This window comes from Clinocottus analis, unplaced genomic scaffold, assembly GCF_023055335.1.
Source record: "Clinocottus analis isolate CAN_PGR_092001 unplaced genomic scaffold, fCliAna1.0.p SCAF_2, whole genome shotgun sequence".
In the NCBI taxonomy this organism is placed as follows: domain Eukaryota; kingdom Metazoa; phylum Chordata; class Actinopteri; order Perciformes; family Cottidae; genus Clinocottus; species Clinocottus analis.
This window is the reverse complement of record NW_027175931.1, coordinates 19,546,428-19,568,970: the sequence shown is the minus strand read 5'-3', so window position 1 is coordinate 19,568,970 and position 22,543 is coordinate 19,546,428. Positions and strand designations below refer to the sequence as shown.

At 42.9% G+C, this 22,543-nt stretch overlaps 2 protein-coding genes across 2 annotated transcripts in view; both read right to left on the bottom strand.

Annotated features, from left to right (window-relative positions):
- nxn (nucleoredoxin) overlaps positions 1-19,154 on the bottom strand; it is a 54,859-nt gene extending 35,705 nt beyond the window's left edge. The window contains exon 1 of the mRNA XM_068585019.1: positions 18,608-19,154. Within this exon, the coding sequence (XP_068441120.1) occupies positions 18,608-18,916 (309 nt within the window). The 5' untranslated portion in view covers positions 18,917-19,154. The remainder of the gene's footprint in view (positions 1-18,607) is intronic.
- A 694-nt stretch (positions 19,155-19,848) lies between these two features.
- txndc17 (thioredoxin domain containing 17) lies at positions 19,849-22,267 on the bottom strand. Its single transcript, XM_068585240.1, has 4 exons — positions 22,020-22,267; positions 21,729-21,810; positions 20,581-20,656; positions 19,849-20,376 (listed from the first exon to the last, which is right to left on the bottom strand). Exons 1-4 carry the CDS (start codon positions 22,162-22,164, stop codon positions 20,308-20,310), a joined length of 372 nt encoding a protein of 123 aa, XP_068441341.1. The 5' UTR covers positions 22,165-22,267; the 3' UTR covers positions 19,849-20,307.
- Positions 22,268-22,543: the final 276 nt, after the last annotated feature.

Sequence of the window (22,543 nt, the reverse complement as noted above, 5' to 3'; positions counted from 1 at the left end):
CATCCGCATATTTTGCAAAGATGATCATTCACACGCACACACACACAAAACAAATGAGTGGGATGAAGATTTGGATGTCAAATGAATGTGTATTTTCCTACTGTGTCATGATTTCCCTTCCACTGAATGTTGAAACTTGATATTCCAGCCGCTCACGCGTTAGCCTGTAATTTAATGTTTAACAGCATGTCATCTCCCTCATTTCAAAGCCGTTCATGAACTGATCATAATAGTGACAACGCTGGATTGTTTGCTTGTAGAGACAATTGGGAGCGTGGCTCCTTTAAGGATCGTGAAGTCACAAAGGGGGTGAGCAGTCGGCTGAGCGGGGACTTTATCAATGGTAATGGCCCGTATTGAAATAAATCTCCGGAGCAGGAGTTTATATTGATGCTTAACAAGCCCTGTCAAGAGAAGGCTTTGCATATATTGAGCAGCATTGTGGGAGCTGATGAGGCGCCGCTCCAGTACTCGGGAAGAACACCGTTTACATCCCACAACTGCGACTTCCAAACCCACAGTATCCACAGACTGAAACTACTTCCTGCGCATCACCTGGAAAAGCGAAATGGATTTCCCCTCGCGGCGCCATAAAAACCTGCTAATAATTAATACCATATCAGCAGCGAGGCTTCCTCTAAGTATCCTCCATAAAAGCCCATCGGGCCCACGCATCGGCATGCTCTAATTGTTAGTTTGAAGTGGGTTCCTGGAGTGTCACTGCCTTTCAAGGCCCTCCTCCCCTCCAGCGCTCGCTCTCACTCAACTTGATTGACACCGAGGCTCGTGGCGGCCCGGGGCAGAGGGCAGGAATCACTTCTCGTGAGCGCCGGAATGAAAAGAGCAGCCCGTGTACGGCTGGCATGGGGGCAAACCGCCACAGCAGACGCTTGCGAGGAGGGTTTTGACTTCAGAAGCGGCACCGTTTTTTTAGTTCCCACCACGGGCAGCGGCACGTCGGTGGTTCAGGGGCAGCCGGCCACCAAAAGCCTTAGCGCCAGCTCCCCCCCCCCCCTCAGTCCCTCCAGCCGGCCTTGATCTACAATTACCACCCGTCACTTGCCATTCCATTGAAGCCAAAAAAGGCTGTTTGATGCATAAAAAGGGATAAATGGGTGAATAATTACATTTTGAATGACGCTAAAATAATCTCCTCAGCGATAAGACGGGGCAGAGTTTCATCTGGAGAAGACGTCTGCTCATTTGGACGGGGAAATAAAAAGCTCCACAGACCCCCCTGTGTGATAGGACGCCTCATCTATACGGAGATGCTTAACCTTTAAGTGCCTCTGGACAAATAAACCACACAAGAGTATTTCTGCTGAGTCCTGCAAACACAGACCGGCATTCATTGTATTTGAACAAAGGCGACAAAAGGAGGAATGGGACTAAATACTTTTCAGCAACTTTTGACTTTCTGTTCCACGTGGAATCTGAGCACAGAGACCAAAAGAGTGCGATAACAAAGCAGATGATGAACACAATGCATGACAAAGATACTGCATCCTGAAGCCATCTATAGCTGCCGTGAGGCATAAACAAAATTTGAAAAAAAGAAAGAAAACCACTGGGATGGAGTGGGGCAATATCTACGGTCTTGATCAGCTGTGAGACGTGCAAGCTGCGCAAACAAATACATTTAAAAATATCCTACACTCAAGCTTATACACTACCTATGAGTCGGCATCCCCTCATGTTCACTTCGACCATTTCAGTTAAATATCTAAAGAAAAGTTTTACAATTTGCAGCAGATCTCTGCATGATTGGTGGATGTTGACGACACCGTGGGGAGTCTGGCCTTTGGAGGGAGCTGAGAGGTTGGACAGAGGAAAGAGGGGAAGGGGGGGGGGGGGGGCGACTGAAGAGGATTAGGAGAGGCCAGCGACGAGGGGACTATTGTTTGAGCCTGAGAAAGTGTGCAGGAAGACTGGCACACACTGGAAACAAACTAGAAACTCTGGCCTCCCTGATGAATAACAGGAAACTGTTAGATACAGGTCTGCACACTAATGCACAAGGCGCATGATCACTGAAATGACTTTCCTGTTCACAGCTCCATCGAAAATAGATCCTCATCATGGGGGCGATGCAGTGTAGCATGCCGTTTAGCATCATTTTGACCGAAGCGATTGCCTTTTGGAGTGGTGCCGTTTTTCAGCAGCTGCGTTTGGCAGGCGGAGATGACAGAGCGCTGCTCATCTGGGAAAAGGCTGGACAGAAGGATGATGCCGAGAGGTAAAAGCCACCCTGTCTGCGAATGCAATTATTATAAAAACCTTGAGCTGGGGGCCATGAACGAGGATTATGAGCTTGCATTAAAGCACTGCAAATTCTGTTGTTAATACACATTAAAAAGACCTTGAAAAACATATTTCACAACCAGATTATGACTATAAAACGACAAGGTATACGACCACAGACGTCACTGCTCTGCCAAAGATGAAGGTTTTGATTATTTCTGTTTGTTTTGTTCTTTTTTTTTTAAACTCTTCTTACTGGTTTTGAAGTGGGCTCATGTGGGAAAAGCAGACGTTACAAACTTTCCATGCGCCAATTTGAATAAAAATGGGATGACCGTTGTGGGGGTTGTTTGCTTATGTGGCCGGGCCATCGCCAATGAAACATGTTCAAACCAAGCCCAGACACTCCTCATGAAGCAGATTGTCCGAGGACAGAGGACGTTCTTTACTCCAAACTTTAACTTCATCTTATTGTATTAAGCCATGGTAATTTATGGGATGAAAAGTACGTTGGAACCACGTTTTCAGGGGGCCTTGAGGATTCATAGTAGTTTAAAAGCTGCTTTGGGAGCTTTTTACACCTCTGCAGAAACAAAAACATCCAAATGTTTAAAGACCAGCGAGGAGAGCGTCGTCGCCAGCAGAAGAGAAAAACACAAACATGTCATAAAGAGAGAGAAAGCTGACCCAGTTTACTCGTCCTGCTCTCCTTTGTGTTGGGAGGAAGAGGACACTGCCGCGGGAGTGGAGGCGGGAGGGGAGGAGGGGTGTAGTCTATAAAAAAACATCGCGAAACGGTGTGAGCGCACAAGTGTGCGCCCGAGCCCATCAGGTTGACGATAAATCCCTGAAGTGGTCCTGTCCGCACTTAAGCGTCAGCTCCGACATGGCACCACGGACCAGCAAAACCCGGTTAGGTAGTTTTGACTCCCTGTGCTAAGATAAATGTTTAAAAAAAAACATCTTTTAGCTGCATCACATCCTTTGAAATTCTTTCAACGGCAAAAGGAAACAGCTGCAGCTGAACAGTGTTGACCAAGCCAGCATACTGCAGTAATTATTTCAGTCCTCATGCTGGCATCCTCTTCCAGCTGCTCACTCCCCACCACTGGCAAACACAAGGAGAGCGGGCCGGGATCGTGAATGAAGCCTCGCTCTTGTTTTCTCTCCCCCCCCCAACCCCCCGTCTCTAAACTTAATGCCAAGTACACAAACTGTACTAACCGTTGACTGAATCACTAAACCCCCACCTCCCACAAACCACCGGCACATTTCCCTCTGGCATCTATATAACCGTGACTGCAACACATTTCTGTTATTCAGATAAAGAAGCGCTATCTGGACGTTTGTTTAATGAGCGGTGTGATTGTATGGCGTAAATAGCTGCACGAGAATCTGAAGTTACATTCCCAGTCACAGCCCGGTGACATCAAAGCAGAGTCTGAATGCACATCAAAAGCATGGAAATATGAGGGATTGTACATGGAACATTATGACACGCAGTGGCTGCGATTTGACTTTGCATCTTTGAAAATGCAGCACTTCCATATTTCCGTTTCATCGCCGTCTTTCAGCAAAAAAGGAAAAACAAAAAAAAGGTTGTGGGGACGCGTCGGACTCTCGTGGCTTATTCTGACGTCCTGTGGTCGAGACGATGAGAAGCAGGAACCGTCAATGAAGAGGAAGCAGCCTGATTAAAAGGATGGTCTCAACAGGAGGCCGTAAAGCCAGACATAATAACCAACTGAGCCACGGTAAAAAAATATATATTTGACTAGGTCTCACCTGACTCTTAATGAATGAATATCAGACTCAACATAAGACACACTCTTGCTCCGTTTCGTCAAGGTTCGCGGCACCGCTCTGATACCAGCAGACTCGTGTTCAAAGTGGTCACACTTGAGAAACCCCAGTGTGTTATTACCTAATATTCCAGGGCAGTGTGTGACACACCCAAAGACTCACAACCACCCGGCTGCAAAAGACAACCAATCTGTTATCTCCGTCCAAGAACTCTGCTTTCCACGGAAATGTTCTGAGCTTTGAGGCCACGCCAGGTTTTTAATTTTTTTTTTTTTAAACTTGGGTCCGCTTTCACTTTGTGAGAACGGATAAAAGGAAGAACACGTTACAATGTGAAGAGAAAGAACAGTCGGTCCCACAATTTACTTCCAAAGCGTTATATACATGGTGATGTACTTCAAACTGTCACTTCAGCTTTGCGTCTTTGGAATGGCTTCAATAAAAGAGAAAAGAAAAAAAAAAAAAAAAATCAATAATAGCCCGTTAGTGCGTGATGTTTAACTGCTTTCATATTTTGTGATTATGCTCTGATGCCAGTAATTAGAGCATAATTACAGTAAACATTATGAGCATATCTCCACCCCGCCGGTGGATTCCTCCCTGGATTTGTTTTTCTCCCACCACAGCAAAGTCAAGAGGATTCCTCGCACTCACTGAGCCTCTCAAGCTTAAAGAAGTCCAACTGAGGGAAAGCAGAGTTTCATAAAGCCCCTGTGAGAGCCTTGCAGGAAGTTCAGCCTATTTCTTTTTTTCCCCCCTCCTCCTCTCTCTCTTTTCCCAACTGTATCTTTGCACAAGGTTTCTATCTGCAGTTCATCTCGACTGCTCAGACACCTGGAGCAACAAAGCGTTGAAGGGAGGCGATGAAGTGATGGAGATGCTTTTGTTTCTCGAGGGGTTTGGCCACGCTGCAGAACTCGGCGGACGGGGGAAGAATTATTCCACATGTCGGGCTTTTTTCCCGCTGCAGCCAGCTCCTCTTTGCGCTCTTCAGAAAGACGCATGGGCCTCCTGGTCCGGGCATCACCTTTTATCTTTCCAGTGTGGTTTCATTTATACCGAAGAAAAGTTATTTGCAACACTGATTCTTTAGTTTTATTCCCTTTCACTCTTTGAGTAGATGGTATACACCTCCGAGCTGCACACCATAATTATATGTGCTGAAAAAGGGAGGGAAAGGTATAGGACTTGGCACAAAGACACAGACATTCCTGACATGAAACCTTCATCTGGCCTTTCTTTCTGCTTCAGTTCATCAGCTTATATGGGGGACTGTGTGCACACAAAACACTCGGCTATTGATGCAGCCACACTTAATGATCCCGACATAGTGTATAGTCGACCTTTAGAGACAGCCGGCTCACTGACCACAGCGCACAGACCGCTGTTGCTACCACTGGACTTGAAGAGCACACCTGCTGCTTCCAAGAGCAGCAGTGCTGTCAAATGAGCAGGTGGCGAGTGACATACTGGTGAACTGTGGAGCAGAGGGAGGGTCTGTGTTTACCCACTCCCTAAGCTCGCACGGTCTCTGGACTCAATTTAACACCCGGGAGGCTCCGAGTCACATCAGGAGGGTCTTCCCGTGAAGCTGGTTCGCTTTCTAATAGTTCATTTCCTTCAGGAGGAGGAAACCATAAAACCTTAGCGTCAAGTCCTTTTCCCAGAGTTGCAAACAGCGAATGTGTGTGAATACATTACTTTATATTTCCATGGTCATCTTCAAGGGAATGGTTCTTCAGCTTTAACCTTTAAGGACACAAAGCAGGTCTTGTGTGCTAGTATCACAACTCTTATCTTTTGACAAGCTTTTTTTTTTTTTTATAAAAAAGGTCGTCACATGAAAGTAATAAAACTAGAGATCATTATGGAATTAAAAAGTGACACGTGGGTGTAAACTGAACATCTATATTGTTTTTTTTCTTTCTCTTAGTGAGTTTGTTAGATGAAATTCAGAAATCAAATGCAAAAGTTGAGTTATAATCCTGATTAATTTGATAGATATAATGGCTTAACCTAGAAGTTGCCATGTTTATCTAACTAAATATAGAATAGTACTGTGTAAATCAGCCTTCTTTGACTAAAATAGCAAGATGGGAACATCTGCTTTGGCTAATCCAGAAAATCAGATACCTAACAAATTAAGTTAGTTCAGTTCTGCAGTCTTTGTCCCTGACGTGCATCCTGACCTATAAAACTCAAATGGAGACATTGAGCAGAGCAGTAAAGCGCTGTCGTCTCGCTGTATGTAGCGTTAAACCTGAGGTAACAACCGTTTCTAATACGACTGTCAGGCTAACTTACCATTGAGCAAAGTAGCACACTGGACTAAAAAGCACAACAAGCTCGGCTAAAGTCAACATCTGTAATCAAATCCCTGCCATTCTGCTGGCAATCAACAAACCAGATATTATTTGGAGGTCGTTTTGGCTCGTGGAATGAGTGATTACAGAGAAGTCAATCAAAAAAAAAAGACTTTTATCAACACAAAAATCGGGGACAGTGACTTTTATTTAGCACCTTGAGGTTCCTTACACACAGCTAACTAGCATGCAAACTGCACTACAATGCTACCTTGATGTGATGTTGCCAAACAAAGCCCAGGTAACAAAACCAAAGATAACAAAATAGATTCACACTAGCAACTGACTGGAAATGATGCCGAAAGTCTGAAAAACCAAACAAAGAGGAAGTTGCTCCTCTGAAAGCGTGGATACTTCCACTACATTAGAAAGCAAGCACTCTGGTAGCCATCATTTAGTGGGAAAACAATTTACAGCATTGAAGTCTATCATTTTTTTTAGGTTGCCTCCGAAGAATCTGCCCCAGATGAGAGCCCTGCGACTGGTTATCTCCTCTGCTGCCGTTTCAGAAACCAGCACCGAGCATCGCGTGTCTCAACGCCCGAGTGAACAATGCGCGGGACTAGAAAGACGCCGGCACACAGCTCTGCGCGCCAGTAATCTCCCTTTGAGGCCCCCGGCGGCTCTAATTGCCTGGACACTTGTGTCCGAGGGCCGCTCTCGTTCCACGGTGAAAAGATGAGACCTCTCGTGCGCCTTACAACAGGCTTAAGCTGATAAACCCTTTCATTCAACATGGCCGCGGGATCGGCGGTCCGTGCAAACAGATTGGGTAAAAAAAAAAAAAAAGAAAGACTAATCAAAACAGCGATTAGCCCCCAACGCGGGGCCAGAGCTAAGCCAGAGAGCAGCCTCGGCAGGGGGTCCGCTCGCTCAAACGACTTCAAGCGTGTGATGATTTGTGTGAGGCCCGTCCGACGACCACGCTCCTTATTGAAACTACACGAGCGTGGAAGGCGTGCGGCTGGGTTTTTATTGAAGACATGGCGGAGTTGATGTCAAAAAAAAAAAAAAAAAAATATGGGACGTTACACCTGAAGACGAGCACGCCTCAGAAGACAGAACACACGCCCACCCGCTCGCGCCATATCCGAAAGCTACGTCTTCACTCTGTGTTCAATCCCTCTCACTCAGACGATCGGCACGCTCGCTTCCCGTCATGGTTTGCGTTACCCGGCTTTCATCGAGTCCTCATTCCGACTAGTTCCCCCGCTACGGCCAAGCAACATTGCCAACAACTCCATGTGGACAAGCATCAGTGAATCCTCTGGGCTGTTGCTCTGGTATGTTACACAGACTCTGTGTTTCTCAGCAGCAAGGTCAAGTTGTGTGCTTGTTTACTTTACTTGCTGAAGCTGAAGGGAAGAAACAAGCCAGAATTCAACACTCGCTACATTCTGGAGAACTACTGTTTGCATTTTTTTTTTATATGGCCTGTTTTGTGGAGAGCAGATTTTAGAACGCAGCCTCAAAGTAAAGTCATTATTTAAAAAACAATCACTAAATGGTATTTCCCTAAAAACATGGGCCCATGGATCCAATGACAACATTTATTGTGAATGGTATCGCTTGAAATGACAAACCCGTAGATCACCCAACTCTGCAGAAAGCTCCCCCCGGTCCAGAGCTTTTCTCGCTTATCTTAATTGTTTTCTTTCCCTCCCGTGTCTCTTATCGGTGTTGCAGTTCGAAAATTTGAAAAGCCAAGTGATACAAAGTCAGCAACTAGCTGGTGAACACAGTGGAGAATTTAGCAGCGAAGGAGAAAATCGGTGGCGAACAAAACGGAGCGGAAAATGAAAATAAAGATGGTGCCAGCTGGCTCCATGCGACTAGGATGTGTTGATATGAAATCCTTTGCTCTGTTCGTCTCATCGTGATGACAATGTTTTGTTTTTCAGCTTGTTGCAATGCTTCCAATTATACATTTTTTTATTTTTTTCTCAATTATTGATGTTGTTATTGCTCTAGTTGAGCAGGTTTAAGGAGTCCATTAATGTTTTACTTCGAAGATGTCAGAACGGTTACTGTTGAAGATAATGTTGGTAGAATTGGGACATTTACAAATATACGACGCCCAAAAGGTAGCATTAAAAACATTGTTGTTGTAGTCATTGTACTACAAGGTGGCCTCGTTTTTTCTACAAAAAACCTAAACTTATATTTTTTTATATTTAGATGCTTTAATCACATATGGAATCTACAAGTGATGGCATTGCCAACAGCGGAATAGATCTTATTATTACATACCGTCACTGACAAAGGCGTAGAGTCTCCACCTATTAATTATCATGGTACTTCGCCACAGGCTTTCAGGGCCAGTGAATATTTTGTAGCCTGCTAACAAAAGAGTCCGCTTTATATTGTCAATGTAGTGCACCAACATAAATCAATGTATTGGCAGCCCTGCAGCAACATTATTAGTTTTCCAGATTAGCTGGCCCACCAGTGACCTTGAGTAATGGCTCACAAATGTATTCTAAAGAATCACATGACTCGGCCGTACACACACACACACACACACACACACACACACACACACAATGTGCAATTACTGAGGAGCTAGCTGTTACATTGGTGTCAAATAACAGCAGCGCGGTAAACTCAGTTAACCTGGCTGCAGACGGTTTTGAATATTTAGAGATTTAAGAATTAAAAATAACAAACGTTTCAAATTCAAGAATGCTTGTTTGTGTGCAATCTCCTGGAGGAGCAGGGGATGGGCGCGCCTGGAAATGATTCCAAGTGACTCTGGTTATTATTAAATATAATGAGCCAACTACAGGCCATGAGGTCTTCTCCAGCCAGACTCCCCTCAATTATTCTCTACTGTTACTTCACGCAACATGTCAACTTAGCAAGAACAGCATTTAAATTAGCTACGCAGCTCGTTGGGCTGCAGAGCTACGGGGTAAAAAAAAAATAAAAATACTTTGAGGGTGCTTACCTATACATTCGTGGTACGTTTCAGCAACTTGCTCGTATGCTAAGCCATGAAAACTGAGAACGACGTATCATGGAAGCCGTCTGCGACCTTTCAGACGTGATACAGCCTCAGCTGGCTCGCTGTCCGGTGTGAGATTAACAGTTTACTGTAAACGTGACATCTGCCTCGGCGCAAAGTGAGGCTCAAGCAACAGTAAGAACCAACTGATCTGAAATACAGAAACTGAGCACTGTGTTTACATTTACCACCTAGAAACAGAAAAAAGATAGATAGATAGATAGATAGATAGATAGATAGATAGATAGATAGATAGATAGATAGATAGATAGATAGATAGATAGATAGATAGATAGATAGATAGATAGATAGATAGTCTTGGTGTAAGTTTCTTTGAGCTGTCAAAAAACAAAACAAAGTGCTTTTCTGGATTTTAATATTGTTCAGTTTCCTGTGGTTCTCAGTGAACACCTTCAGGCTGCCTGTTGCTGAGTGACCGGGGTTGTCGACCGTGTGAGTGCATGTGCATGCTGACAGGTTGTCATAGAGTGTGACAGATTTGGTATATTGCAAATGCGATCCAGTTCGACTGTCAATACTTCATTAAAAGGAATAACTCAACATTTTGGGAAATATGCTCGTTTAACCTTCTTGAGTGTGATACTGAAGATATCTCAGCCTACTACTCTCTTCATCCCTCTCTACTTATGTGATCTAGGACTTTCGTTTTCCACAGTCTTGCTTATTATATAAGACTTAGGATGGGTTGAAAAAACAAAACCCTAAATGTAAACCAGATGATCTTCATCTATATACAGTATACCGTGATACATGTTAAGGTATTTGAAGGGAAAATAAATACATCACAAAGTTGTCTCACAATTTGATCCACAAAATCAAAATCCCACAATGTGGTTACAGTGGCAGACAATAAGTAGGTGCATCGCCCACATTAAATCGATCCCGTTGAATCAGAAGATGTGGGCTGCCCACAGAGCCCATCAGAGCAGAAATACTCTGAGCTTGAGGGAAGGACCACTACCTCGTTTTCCTCCGTCTTTATCGTTCCACCCTCACAATACAGCACAGCAGTTAATGTACACAGTGGTTCCCAGTGGAGAGGACTCATTCGATCCAATTCAGACGGCTTCAATGCGATTCTAAAATTATTATAGATTCATCTTGATGCGTAAAAAGTATTGATTGAAGAGAATACTTGTGTTTCTCAATGTGACTGCTATTTTTAAAAACACTATACGATATTTGTAAAGATTCTTAATAAAAAAAACAAAAAAACAGATGAATTTACTTTCTTTTATTAATACAATTTTAGTAACAAATAGAAGAGATGTGTCAATATCTAAGCATTGCAATGAGAACCGCAGCAGCATCCTTGTAGTAAATACTGTCGTTGTTCCCAAATTAAAACATAGAGATTTCTCTTCAAACAAATTCCCATTATAGGCAATGAGCGGTCAATGCTTTTGTGCAAAAACTGGACATAGTGGCACTGTTTTTAAAAGGACTCAGAAGTTCATTCAGTGAGCGAGTCAGGATGCCAAAGTGTTCGACTGAGAAGCTCTTTTGTCCCGGCAGCAGTTTGATTTTTTAATGAACACCTTTAGTTGTGGTTTTTGGATTTAAATTTAGCATCTTTCTATGTTGGTTATGTGTCTTGTTGTCTTCTTTCATATGGCATTTTCTGGTGTTTGTTCTTGTAATGTGTCTTCTGTTACTGTGAACCTTGTCTGTGAATAAGGTTTTCTATCCATCCACAATGATTTATTCCTTACTTTTAGCCAACTATTTCAACTCTTTATCCATTGTTTTCCTCACACCAGCTTGTTTTGCTTCATCTTCCTCCAAAAAACACAAACATGTCAATAAGTCTTCTGTTTTTAATTAGTTGAGCGACTCCGCCGTCTTTCCACGACTTGCGGCGGTACAGCCTGGGTTAGTGGTTGGGAATCGCCAATGTACATTATGCAAGTGTAACCAAGCGCAACAACCTGGTTGTTAGGGAAGCATAACAAATAACAGCTTTGCACACAAGAAATCAAGCTACAGCTCGTCAGCTGCTAGAGAAAAGTCCCCTCGCTACCAGCAGCAGCTAAACTGGAGGCGAGACAGCAGGGCCGGTGCCAGTGTACCATGCTACACAATGAGACAGTGGGTCTCTTTGTATGGCGAGCTTCTGTTCAGACAGGAGCTACAGGAGCACCTATGGAAACACCCCAGTGAGGGTGGTCACATGGAAGGTAAGGGGTTACCGTCCGAGGGGGAAACTTGTCACGGCAGAAATGTTTATACGATGAACACATTTACGTCAAATCAACACTGCCAATCCCTGATACAGCGTCGCGATGTCCTGAAGGCGATCGGTTTCATCGACTTGTCGGAGATAAAGATGAACATTTTCAGCACCATGTCTTTTTTATTTCGCTGAAGACGTATGATCAGTGCTGGTGATAAGGGGGGAAACTGGGCAATCACAAAAGAGCCAACATTCAATCTAGGAGAGATAACAAAAGGAAGAGGAAAGACAGCTCTGGATGGCAGGATGCCCCAGGGGCGGCTATGCTGTTATTATGTTGGAAGGGGCTGCTGAGCTGCGGTGTGGGGCAATTAGAGACCGGAGGATTGAGTGGGGGAGGGTCCAGGCACAACAACCCGCCTGCGACGGGTTCTCAGCTCTGAGGAAAACGAGCAAACCTCCCCGATACGGCCGCAGTAGCATTAGAAAAAGACAGAAAGAAAGAAAAAACATGGCAGATGATGGTGGATTTAGGAATTGAAGTAACAAACAGCTGGGTTTTTTTTCCATGGAAAGAAGCTTGGTCTGAGCTGCTTTGCAGTCATCAGTAGAGTCCAAAATGAACAGCAAGTGATCCCATGTTGAACTTTATGCTGCACTGGTTTGGATGATTTGACTGGCAAGCACGAGGCAGATGGGCTGGTTTGGGGTGATGTGCACAAGCGGAGGAATCATCTGTTGTTCTCATCGAGAGCTAATGCGAGACTCTGCGGTGAACACATCAGCAACGGCCATTATCTTTAACGTCACTCCGCTTTGGAAAGTCCTGACTGAAAACCGCACGGTCCAGCTGGAGGACTCGGGCGGAGCGAAAGAGGGGGTGGAGGGGGGGACAAAGAAGGAAAAATTCAATCCCAGAGTATCGCTTCAGGGGTCTTTGGAACTCAGACGGAGGTCGAAGCCTTACAGCTATTGTGTGTTGTCTCCTGACGAGCAGATAACGGAAGTGAAAACAGATAGAGTTGCAACCCGGGAGTGGGTTTTTTAACGAGACACACAGTGCGACTGTTCCCTAATCTTTCACTTGGGTAACGCGAGCATCCGAACTTCACCTCTGATGAGATCTCCATTGTGGCCTCTCATAATATTACATCTCTCCCAATAAAAGAGGACACAATGGGCAGTGAGAGAAGACGGTAACACAAGCTTGCTGGTGCGAGATGTAACAGTTGGCATTGCCAAGTATCCCGAGAAGCTTTCAAGCACACATTGTTGCCATGCCCTCTGGCCCTGAATGGCTTCAGTGGAGCAGGTGTCTGCCCACATTCTTTACATAAGCTCTTGTCAAACATGGCGCACAGCAACAAGGCCTCGCAGCTGCAGGACAATGGAGACACGTTAAAAGTACAGCACTGCGACCAGGCATGCACACTTCCAGCCAGAGCTTCTACAAGGTCAGCTCACACTAAACCCAATAGAATGTAGAAATGGTCGGAAATTGCAAAAGCCATGGCGTTTCAACACTATACCCGTGTTCATAGCACACCTTTGTTGTCCGAGGTTGCTACACTGTCGGCGCTAAAAAAAAAAAAAAAGGGATCTATATTTCACAACCGGTGGAACAAAAAAAACAACAAAAAAAAACCTTTATAAGAAAACACATACAATCATACCTGAGGAGCAGATTTCAGAGATGCTAAATAAATCAGTTAAATGCCTGATGAATGTCTGTGGTATTTCCTGTTTTTTGTATCTTCGAAATGAAGACACCGTAATATGTAATTTGGACAGGGAGTTAGTTATTATGCCAACACGCAGAACTTCCTTTGCCCAAGTAAGGCGTCTGAGTATTGTTGGCCTGAGGCGAGCTGGGTGGAGTAAAAAGCCCTTTATTGTGGTCACGAACCAGCGTACTGTACATTAAACCAGAAAACACATGTGTCACAATTAAGTTTGGCAATGACAAACTTGAAGAGGAAATACATTAATAATCGGTGTTCAAAATATATTGTAAATATAAGTACTCATGACACATTTCTTGGGTGAGGTATTCATCTTTAAATGTTATTAAAACAACATGAAACTTGAGGTTAAGTGTCCTTTTTCCTTAGTCATTTTATCTGCCAGAGTCAAATGCCTTAAAGTTAGGATTATTGCACTTCAGATTAGGCCGCTTAAAGCCTCCGTACTTTGATCCGTTAGGACTCTAAGAGAGGTTCACTGCTTCATGTGGAGTAGGGCACGTTAGAAGACTAATCTCCTGTATGTACGTGTCCAATGTGCTCTCGAGGTTTTTACAATGATTTATAAAATGTACCTTTTGTGAATTATGATTAGACCTACTGTGTAGCAGTACATCGATCTGGATTAAAAATAAGATTCAATGTTATTGTGGGAAAGAGAAAACATCAATGTCCGTCATCAAGATGCACGCCTGCGTCACCATGATCTTCTAAGCGCACCTCGTTCCTACAGAGCCCAGAAATAAGCCAAATCATATCCTAGTTGCTTTTTGTGAGTTGATATATGCACCCGAGCGTCTTAAAATGGACAAATTATACCGAATTGAATCAAAATTGTATCGCTGCAGATTCTGTAATAAACAATTATTGTAGCCATCTGGGTTCAAAGAATTCCTATAAAACCGTATCGTGATGAGACACTTCTACTACCAACCTGGTGATCTTAAAGACCTCAGTTTGACGTCTGGCTGACGTCTGGCCCCACAGGCTGCAGCCCCGGCATGCGGAGCAGAGCCTGGTGACAAACACATCCTCTCCGAATCCTATAATTACATTTCTGAAGCTCTCAAATACAGATGTTCCACATCACAGAAACCTAAAAAAAAAAAAAAAGTCACATTCTCTTGACATTATTAACCCACACTGTGCGAACGAAAGAAGAAAGATCTAACGGCACGGTCCCACAGAAACCAAAAGCAACTTGGACAGATCAAGAGGAGGGAATTACCACCTGCAGATAAAAGGGTTCCTTTTCAAGACGTTTCTGCTGTCGCAGTGCAAGAAGCGATAATGGGCTAAATGCTCTGCAGTTTTCAGCAGATCAGTGACCTATTGATGGAAGACGTCCTCAGCCTCTCTCTGAAGCTCCTTGGACCCTCAGCCCCTTTCTGAAGCCCCTTGGACCCTCAGCCCCTTGAACCCTCAGCCCCTCTCTGCAGCCCTTCAGACCCTGCCTACGAACAGGGTGAGCGACCGTCCCGCCCTTGGGAGCGTCGCTGCCGAGCAGAACCACCGGCCAGGAGGACTCGAACAAGAGGCCTCTCTCTCCCCGGGATGTGATCCTCCCCCATCCGACTCTCCTGTTGCAGGATCAGCTCTTGCAGGGTCTCAGCTCGCTCTTAGTCAAGTTGGGTTTTGACATGGCGTTGGCCGAGGCTTTAATTGATTTACATACAACTCGCTCTCCCTCCTGCTGCACAAGGCCATGTAAGGCATTGCCAGCAAGCCGAGATTGCCAGACAGCTGGGCCGACCACTAGACAACAAGCAGAATTCCACTCACTAAGAACATGCTATTCGAGGATTACCGGAGACAAACACTCGTGGATATCCTCTCAGAATAGAGAATATCAAACTAAGAAAGACTACTAACATGATTCAGTCTGTTAAGCAGTCTCTGACCGGCCCACGTGTCAGACACGCACATGAGGATATAACTAAATTAAATCCAGTGGGCTATTTATGTGGGCTATAAAATCATCAGAGAATTACACAAACTTTTTCACCCTGTTTTTCCGAGAACAGATTGAATGAAGATTGGTCTCGACTTTAAGTTAACAACAGCAGACTTTCCTTTCAATCTGTATTTAATCAAGAATATTATCCCCTCTTGATTAAACACACACTTTCTGCAAGAGGAAGAGGAAAAAGAAAGGAGGAGACAGTTTCCAATGAGATTTAGGCAAGTAAGTACAGGGTGTAGGGGTTATGGTAGAGTCAGCGATTCTCAGGTGGGCGACGAGGATCTGAAAGAGAAAGTGCACCCTTCGGGGGGGGGGATGCGCTCAGCTTGCACCAAGTCAAATAGAGAGGGCCACTTTGTTTCTGCAGACCGGCAACATCAACAAGGCCCCCCCACCGAGTCAACATCAGTCACCAGTTAGGTGCGTCGATGGTGCACGCACGCATTAGATCCTCTTCACTGACTGTTCACTTCACATGCAGACGCGACTTCTTCAGTGCTCTCGTTCCTCCGTTACTTAGAGCCAAATGAGACTGTTGTCCGATCTCGTCGCCAGCTGACTTTCATGCCCTCACCTGAAGTAGACACGTCCAATTATAGCCGCAAAAAAATGCAAATGTGTGCATTTTCATCCACCACCTTGTGTTGAACCAAGACGCATAAATCCCCACACAATGGGCAATTAATTACAGCTGCAACTGACAATTATGTTCATTATATTCATATGTTTTGTTTCATTGTTGTCAGAAAATGGTCACCAACATCTAACAAATTCCCAACAGTCTAATTTTGATGTATTCACAATGCTCGTTTTAGTCTGCCAACAGTCCAAACCCCGACGATATTAACTTCCCTATCATGCATGACACAGAAATGCATCTAAACAATCACATTTAAGAAGCTGTAACAAGCACATATTTGGCATTACCATTTGAACAATAACAATACTTGCCAATTCATTTTATGTTGATTAATTGTAGCAGCGCTACAACCAAATCAAACCAACAATATCTAATGGGGAAATGAATCATCAAAAAGACAAACACCAACCATTTCGACAGGTCAAAGGCTGCAGTACGAATTAATGTGCACATCCCAGCATACATACACGTATCATTATAATATAATTGAAATGCCAACATGCATAAATCATACATGAACTAGTGGATGATGAGGGGTAACAACACGCTCTGTGCGCCTCTCACATTTATAAAATAGTGTTCCTGCTCATGCTCACATGCGTTCCCACTGCTGTGTTGCGATGATGAGAGAGAGAATAGGCCGAGAGGTTGGAGGAAGCCCAGACTGGACCAGAACTGTGCATCTCTGCAAAAAACACAGATACACAACAACAGCGTTGCTGTGCTCTCATAAGGCCGAGGCAGCCAATAGACCACCAACAAGAGTGTGGACAATGGTTATGTTGATGCCGCAGACAGACATTCTCCACCAAAAAAAAAAAAAAAAACACAATATCGCTGCACTGTGGCAATGGACGTGCTCAGCCCCAAATGCCAACAAGACAACCCCCCCCCCCCCATCACTCTCCCCCAGCTCCCCTGCCATCTCTGAGCCTCATTCCCGCCTGGACTTCATTATGAGGCGCAACGGAAATCATCATTGGCAAGCTAAAAGAATTTACAAGACAATGATGCAGTCCGAGTCATGCCTCACCGACACAAAGAGCACTTAGGGGGGAATTGGCTAAACGTGGCGAGTCCGAAAAACATGCATCCGTTCTGACAAAATGCAGACTTTTAAAGACCAGATGTGGGCTGATAAAACATTTGAGGCCACTATGGTTTGTAACACGTATTGTACGTCATGAGAAAGGTATTTCTTTTTTTCTGAAAAAGCAGAATCTAGCTGCAGCTTAAAAAACAAAAAAAAGGGGTCAAAATCCTCTGGCATTTTTTTGGTAATGTTGATTCCATAGCATCCATTTAAATTTGGGTGAAAAAAACAATTGCATTCACCTACATGGATAGTGGATACGATGCTAAAAACAGACTTTAGTGATGCCTCATCTGTACCTACATTTAGATTTAGTGACAGAGAAAGACCCGTGCTGCAGGAACAACACTGGGATTGCCCACAGACGTCCTGCAACACACACACACACACACACACACACACACACACACACACACACACACACACACACACACACACACACACACACACACACACACACACACATTTGAAAAGACCTCATGTTTAGGCAGCTGTAAATATCCCTTACTAACTGGTAAAGGAAACCTCTACCATGTATATTATTTTTATATTTTGCATAAGTTATGTTTGCGTGTGATTTTTTGGTTTTTAACCATGAACAAAAGAAACTAGCAATAATTTTCTTACATTTGAAACACAATTAAATTATATTACAGTCAAATGTATGACACTATAAATAATGCAATTTGATACTAGTGACAACAACAAAGAATTGAAAATAATTTTATTTGTTTATTTCCACTGTAAAGCTATAGTATTTCCACTACATTTTCAAACTAAATATTACAGAAATATAATTCAAGCTGTCTCATAATTCACAAAAAAATAAGACAAATATAAATATACTTCATAAGTGGGACAAAGCAAAGGACTGAACGAGCACTGCATTGTTGTAGGAAACCAGTAAAAGCTATAAATGAGATGATGGCAAAAAATAAATAAAAGGCCTTGAATGGGCACATGGATAATGGTTTATGCACAAATACCAGTGCTCTGAGACGTCAACCTGAAATATGTGCCAATAACCATTCCTTGAACAGAAATGTTAGTCAGTGGAGAGATCAAAAGTATATTAAGTTTCCTGATAATACGTTAGGAACGTCTGGTCTGCCACATTCTTGATAAAAAAAAAAGGAAGTCATGAACAAAAAGGACAAAGGCTTTTTCACAGCTGAAAGTGTTAGTATTAAAAATGGGTGAAATATGTTTTCTTGAAAATAATTTCTCATTAAATTGCTCATAAGTCTTTGCTAACAGCGCTGATGTCTCACAGATTATTTTTTTTACCCCTGGCTTTATCAAATTAGTTTTTTTCTGAATGTGTGTGCGTTACTAATAACTAAATTTGGTGTATTTTAAGAAGACATTAGTCAATATAATTGGAGTCAGATTGGATGAAACCTGATTATAAACACGGTGATGATGTAAGGAAACTAATGTAAGGACCCATAATAAACCTCGTACACCTGTGCACGGGCAGAAGTAGCAGACACGGGCTCTTCCTCACTGATTCCCAGCCCACTGAACACAGGCAGCCCTCTTCATCGCCACAGCCCCATCTTACCTTTTTGTGTCGGTCTTTGAAAGGTAACGCAGGCCATGGCATCTCCTGCAAAAAGTCCTGCCAGTGTTTCTGATCCTGATCGGACGAGATGAAGACGATTTCCAATTTGTCCTTGTGTTCGGACGCCTTCTTGAACCTGCTGTAAAACTCGCACAGGCTGCCGTTGAACTGCTTGCACGGCGCGTTCATGCTGCACCCGAAGAAGAGCCCGACCAGGGAGAGCTTGGTGCCCAGCGACTGCACGTCCACTTCGGCGTTCTCGCTGTTGACGAGCCGCTCCCCGAGTAGACTCACCAGGAACTCCGACATCGCGGCGCACAGGGTCCTCCTCGAGCACGCACACACACACACACACACACGCGCGCGCACACACACACACACACGCTCACACTACGTTTACCCTCAACCGAGGCGGCTGCACATGTGACCGCTATGTGTTGGTGCAACACCCGGCACTTCCTCCCACCTCCAATTTGAGGTTTTCGGTGAGCTGTGAGCCCCTGTGAGGCGTTGCGGTCTGCGTCTCACCGCGGCGCGTCCTCCGGTGTGAGCGCTGTGCAGGAATGCGCTCCGCTTAAATCGCCCCGACTGCAACAGCGGTCGCCCTCCCCAAACCCCCCCCACCCACCCCTCCTACACCCACACACACACATACACACCAAGCAAAAAAAGCGTATGCTTTAATCACGGTTATCATCTGGTTATTCTAGCTACAGACATGACATGTCATCACGATAGTCAAGGGTTTTGTTTTTTTTTGTGTCTGCGTTTAGAATAGAAAGTGCGGGTTAAGTCTGACAATGATCAAACTTGTGTACATTTCAGATTTAAAAAAAAGGAGTTTGGCGTTTAAATTGTATTTCATTAAGTGCTGATAGATTTGATTATTTTATTTATTCATTCGGCAACTCTGCAAAAATATTTCTGCAAATGCAACAAAGATTAAGGCTGGGGTAAATTACCCTCTATTTCTAGGGATATGCTTCCACCTTGTGGTCACAAGTGAGAACTACATGGGCTGGAACAGACGTTAAAGTGGAGTAAAGATTTTTCTGGCACAACTTCACCTACTTCCAAGGTGCATTGAAGGGGAACAACTTGCAGTTTAAATAACAATTTAGTTAACATGTCAAGAATAAAACCATTGAGAGACTTGCACATTTTAAGCTTGTGGCCTTCATCGGAGTAATCATCACTACATTGAATGTTTTCTTCAGCTATCATGAACATCAAGAATCATGAACATCAAGTGTTACTTTATTTGAATCTTACTGCAAGGCAACATACATAATCACATAAAAATGATCACAATAAAGAAAATCCAAAATAAAATAAAAAAAAGTAATCAACGAGTGTTTAAGATTAGCGTTACATTTGAAGAAACATATCAAACTCAAATTACAAATAAGAATTGAGTGATTGCACATAAAGCAGCCCAAGAAGAATTAATATGAGAGTTACATCCATTCCTCATGTTTCTCTTTGCAGACGTTCAAGTACTGAATTAAAGTAATAGCTGTGTCTTACGCTGAATGCTCATTATTTTGGTTGTGAACTTACACAGTTGCTGATTTGCATCACATCCCAGAAGGAGATGTACCATGTGAATGGTTGTCAATAATGCTGGAATTGAATGGTGGAGAATTTAACGGTTTAACATTGAAGAAATGATGAGATGACGGATGTGAACAGCGGATCCCTCAGTCCTCAGTGAACATCATCCTCACCAGCTCGGATTTGAAGCATTCTTCCTCCACCAGCTTCTGAGGCTGAAACAGGATTACAAGGGAAGGGGGGAGAGATTATGAATCTCCTTCAACATTTTCATATACAACATTTCATATGAGACGAGATGATACATGAATAATGTCTCTTATTATCTAATTCCTATGGATTTTTCAGAAAAACACCTACAGCAAAACACATTTCAGGGTAAGTATGTCAATAATGATTGTCAGGCAAATTATTCTTACTGTGCCATATCGCAGCAGAGTGGGAACTCCACTCAACTTCAGTGTCTTCTTGAAGTCGTTTGTTGAATCCTTCCAACTAAAGCATGAAAAAAACAAAACATTATTAGGCAGCTAATGTAATTCATCAACATGAAACTGCATTTGCATTTTTTAGGGGAGAGTGGGCGGGGAGGGGCAGTAAATGATTATGAAGGCCATGAATAAGCATTATTTGGTGCTGTAATTTATAGAGCATATCATTCAAACATAGTACAGAAAACCACTTTTTCTATTGTATGTGTCTTAGCATTATGGCCATATCAAATCCATGCATGCAGATGGTCAACATGTGATACATATTATTGACTGAATATGTCAAATATCTCATTTATCAAATGTAATAAATATAACGTTTCCTAAAGAAACACTTCTGCTGTGACTATTGCAAGCTCAATGTTTTTCTCTAAAGTTATTTTATTAGGTGCGTTGATTATTTATATGCATTACATTTATTCTGGTGGCACAAGATGTTTTGCTGTCTAAATATGTAATATTTTAATATTTTACAACCAAGCTCACTGTGACTTGCTCTGTAGTTTGTTAGTTCCCTAAAATGTAAATGAAAATGAGATTTAGTTTCCTAAGGTCATTTTGAAGCCATTAGTTGCTAAAATAGCCAGTTGAACAACAAACCATGCTTGAATTTGATGTTGTTGAATAATAATAATAATAATAATAATAATAATAATAATAATGATGATGATGATGATGATAATAATAATAATAATAATAATAATAATTTTATTTATAGAGCACATTTCACAGACAAAGGTCACAAACTGCTGTACAGTAATAATAAAAAAAACACAAAAAAACACGGTATAACACATTAATTAATGGAGCAGCCCAAACATATTAAAAACAAATTTAAAAAAAACACATACAAACATAAAAACAACTAAAAACAGAAATGGCTTTAGTTGTTTTTTAAAACACATCACCGAGTCAGCTGCGTACTATTTCATTCTAATTTAGCAAGTACGTTATGTATCATATTTCATAGAGCAGATGATTCAGCTGATCATTTAGGTGTTAGTTGCAGCCCCGATGTGAGCCGCGCTTTTGTTTTGTGACACTTTGCTTTAAAGAAAGAAGAGTAAAACACTGACTAGGTCCTTTCTCCCACTTGACAGTAGATGAAGACAGAGCCCTCCGGAAGATGCGTCATCTGCCCTCTGACAACTGGCTCCGCTAAGAGGAACAATGCACCAAATGTAAAAATAAGTAAAGACCACTCAAAGAAATGCAGGTTACGAACATCTCAATACTAGAATAATGACAAGTGTGTCCCATACAGTTAGATGATCATACATTGCATTACATCTACGCCAAATGAAAGTAACTTACACACATCTAACTTAGTGGATATATTATACAGGTTCATTCCAGGTAGACATTACCTTTCACACAGTCCGGGCACCAGCTCTTTCCTTGGCCGTCTTTAGTACCAGAGAAGTACACGAAAATGTCCTTTCCCTTTCTCTCAGATACAGCCTGACAGAATTCGTCGTATCCGTGCACAGCCACTTCTTCGTACGAGGCCATCGTTTAGACCGAGTTATTACTACCTAATACGAAGCACTAACAAGTGTGATCAGAAATACTACTCCTCTGAAAACTGGACCTGATAGAAATACTCAAGAGGTGAAAGTAGCACTTCCGTTCTGTGCAAAGGTTCTTAAAGTGACCACGTCCCTTTAGTTTTTTTTAGCCTTTTAAAATGGTCCTTTATCATGAATACTTTTTACATTATTATTACAGTACATACTATGTGCTACACGAATTAATATAGCGGAAGGTGCATATTTTTATACTAGAACATTGTATTTGTTTAATGCGGTTGCGTTGATGTTTGACTTCTTGGACGATCCGTACTTACGAAAAAAAAAGAAAAAAGAAAAAGGAACTTCCGTTCAGCTGCGAT

Coding starts and splice junctions, on each gene's coding strand:
- txndc17 (XM_068585240.1), bottom strand. CDS start 22,164: ATGGCCTCGTACGAAGAAGTGGCTGTGCACGGATACGACGAATTCTGT. Junction 20,657..21,728: donor CAAGTGGGAGAAAGGACCTA/GTCAGTGTTTTA, acceptor TTCATGCTTTAG/TTGGAAGGATTCAACAAACG. Junction 20,377..20,580: donor CTCTGCTGCGATATGGCACA/GTAAGAATAATT, acceptor ATCCTGTTTCAG/CCTCAGAAGCTGGTGGAGGA.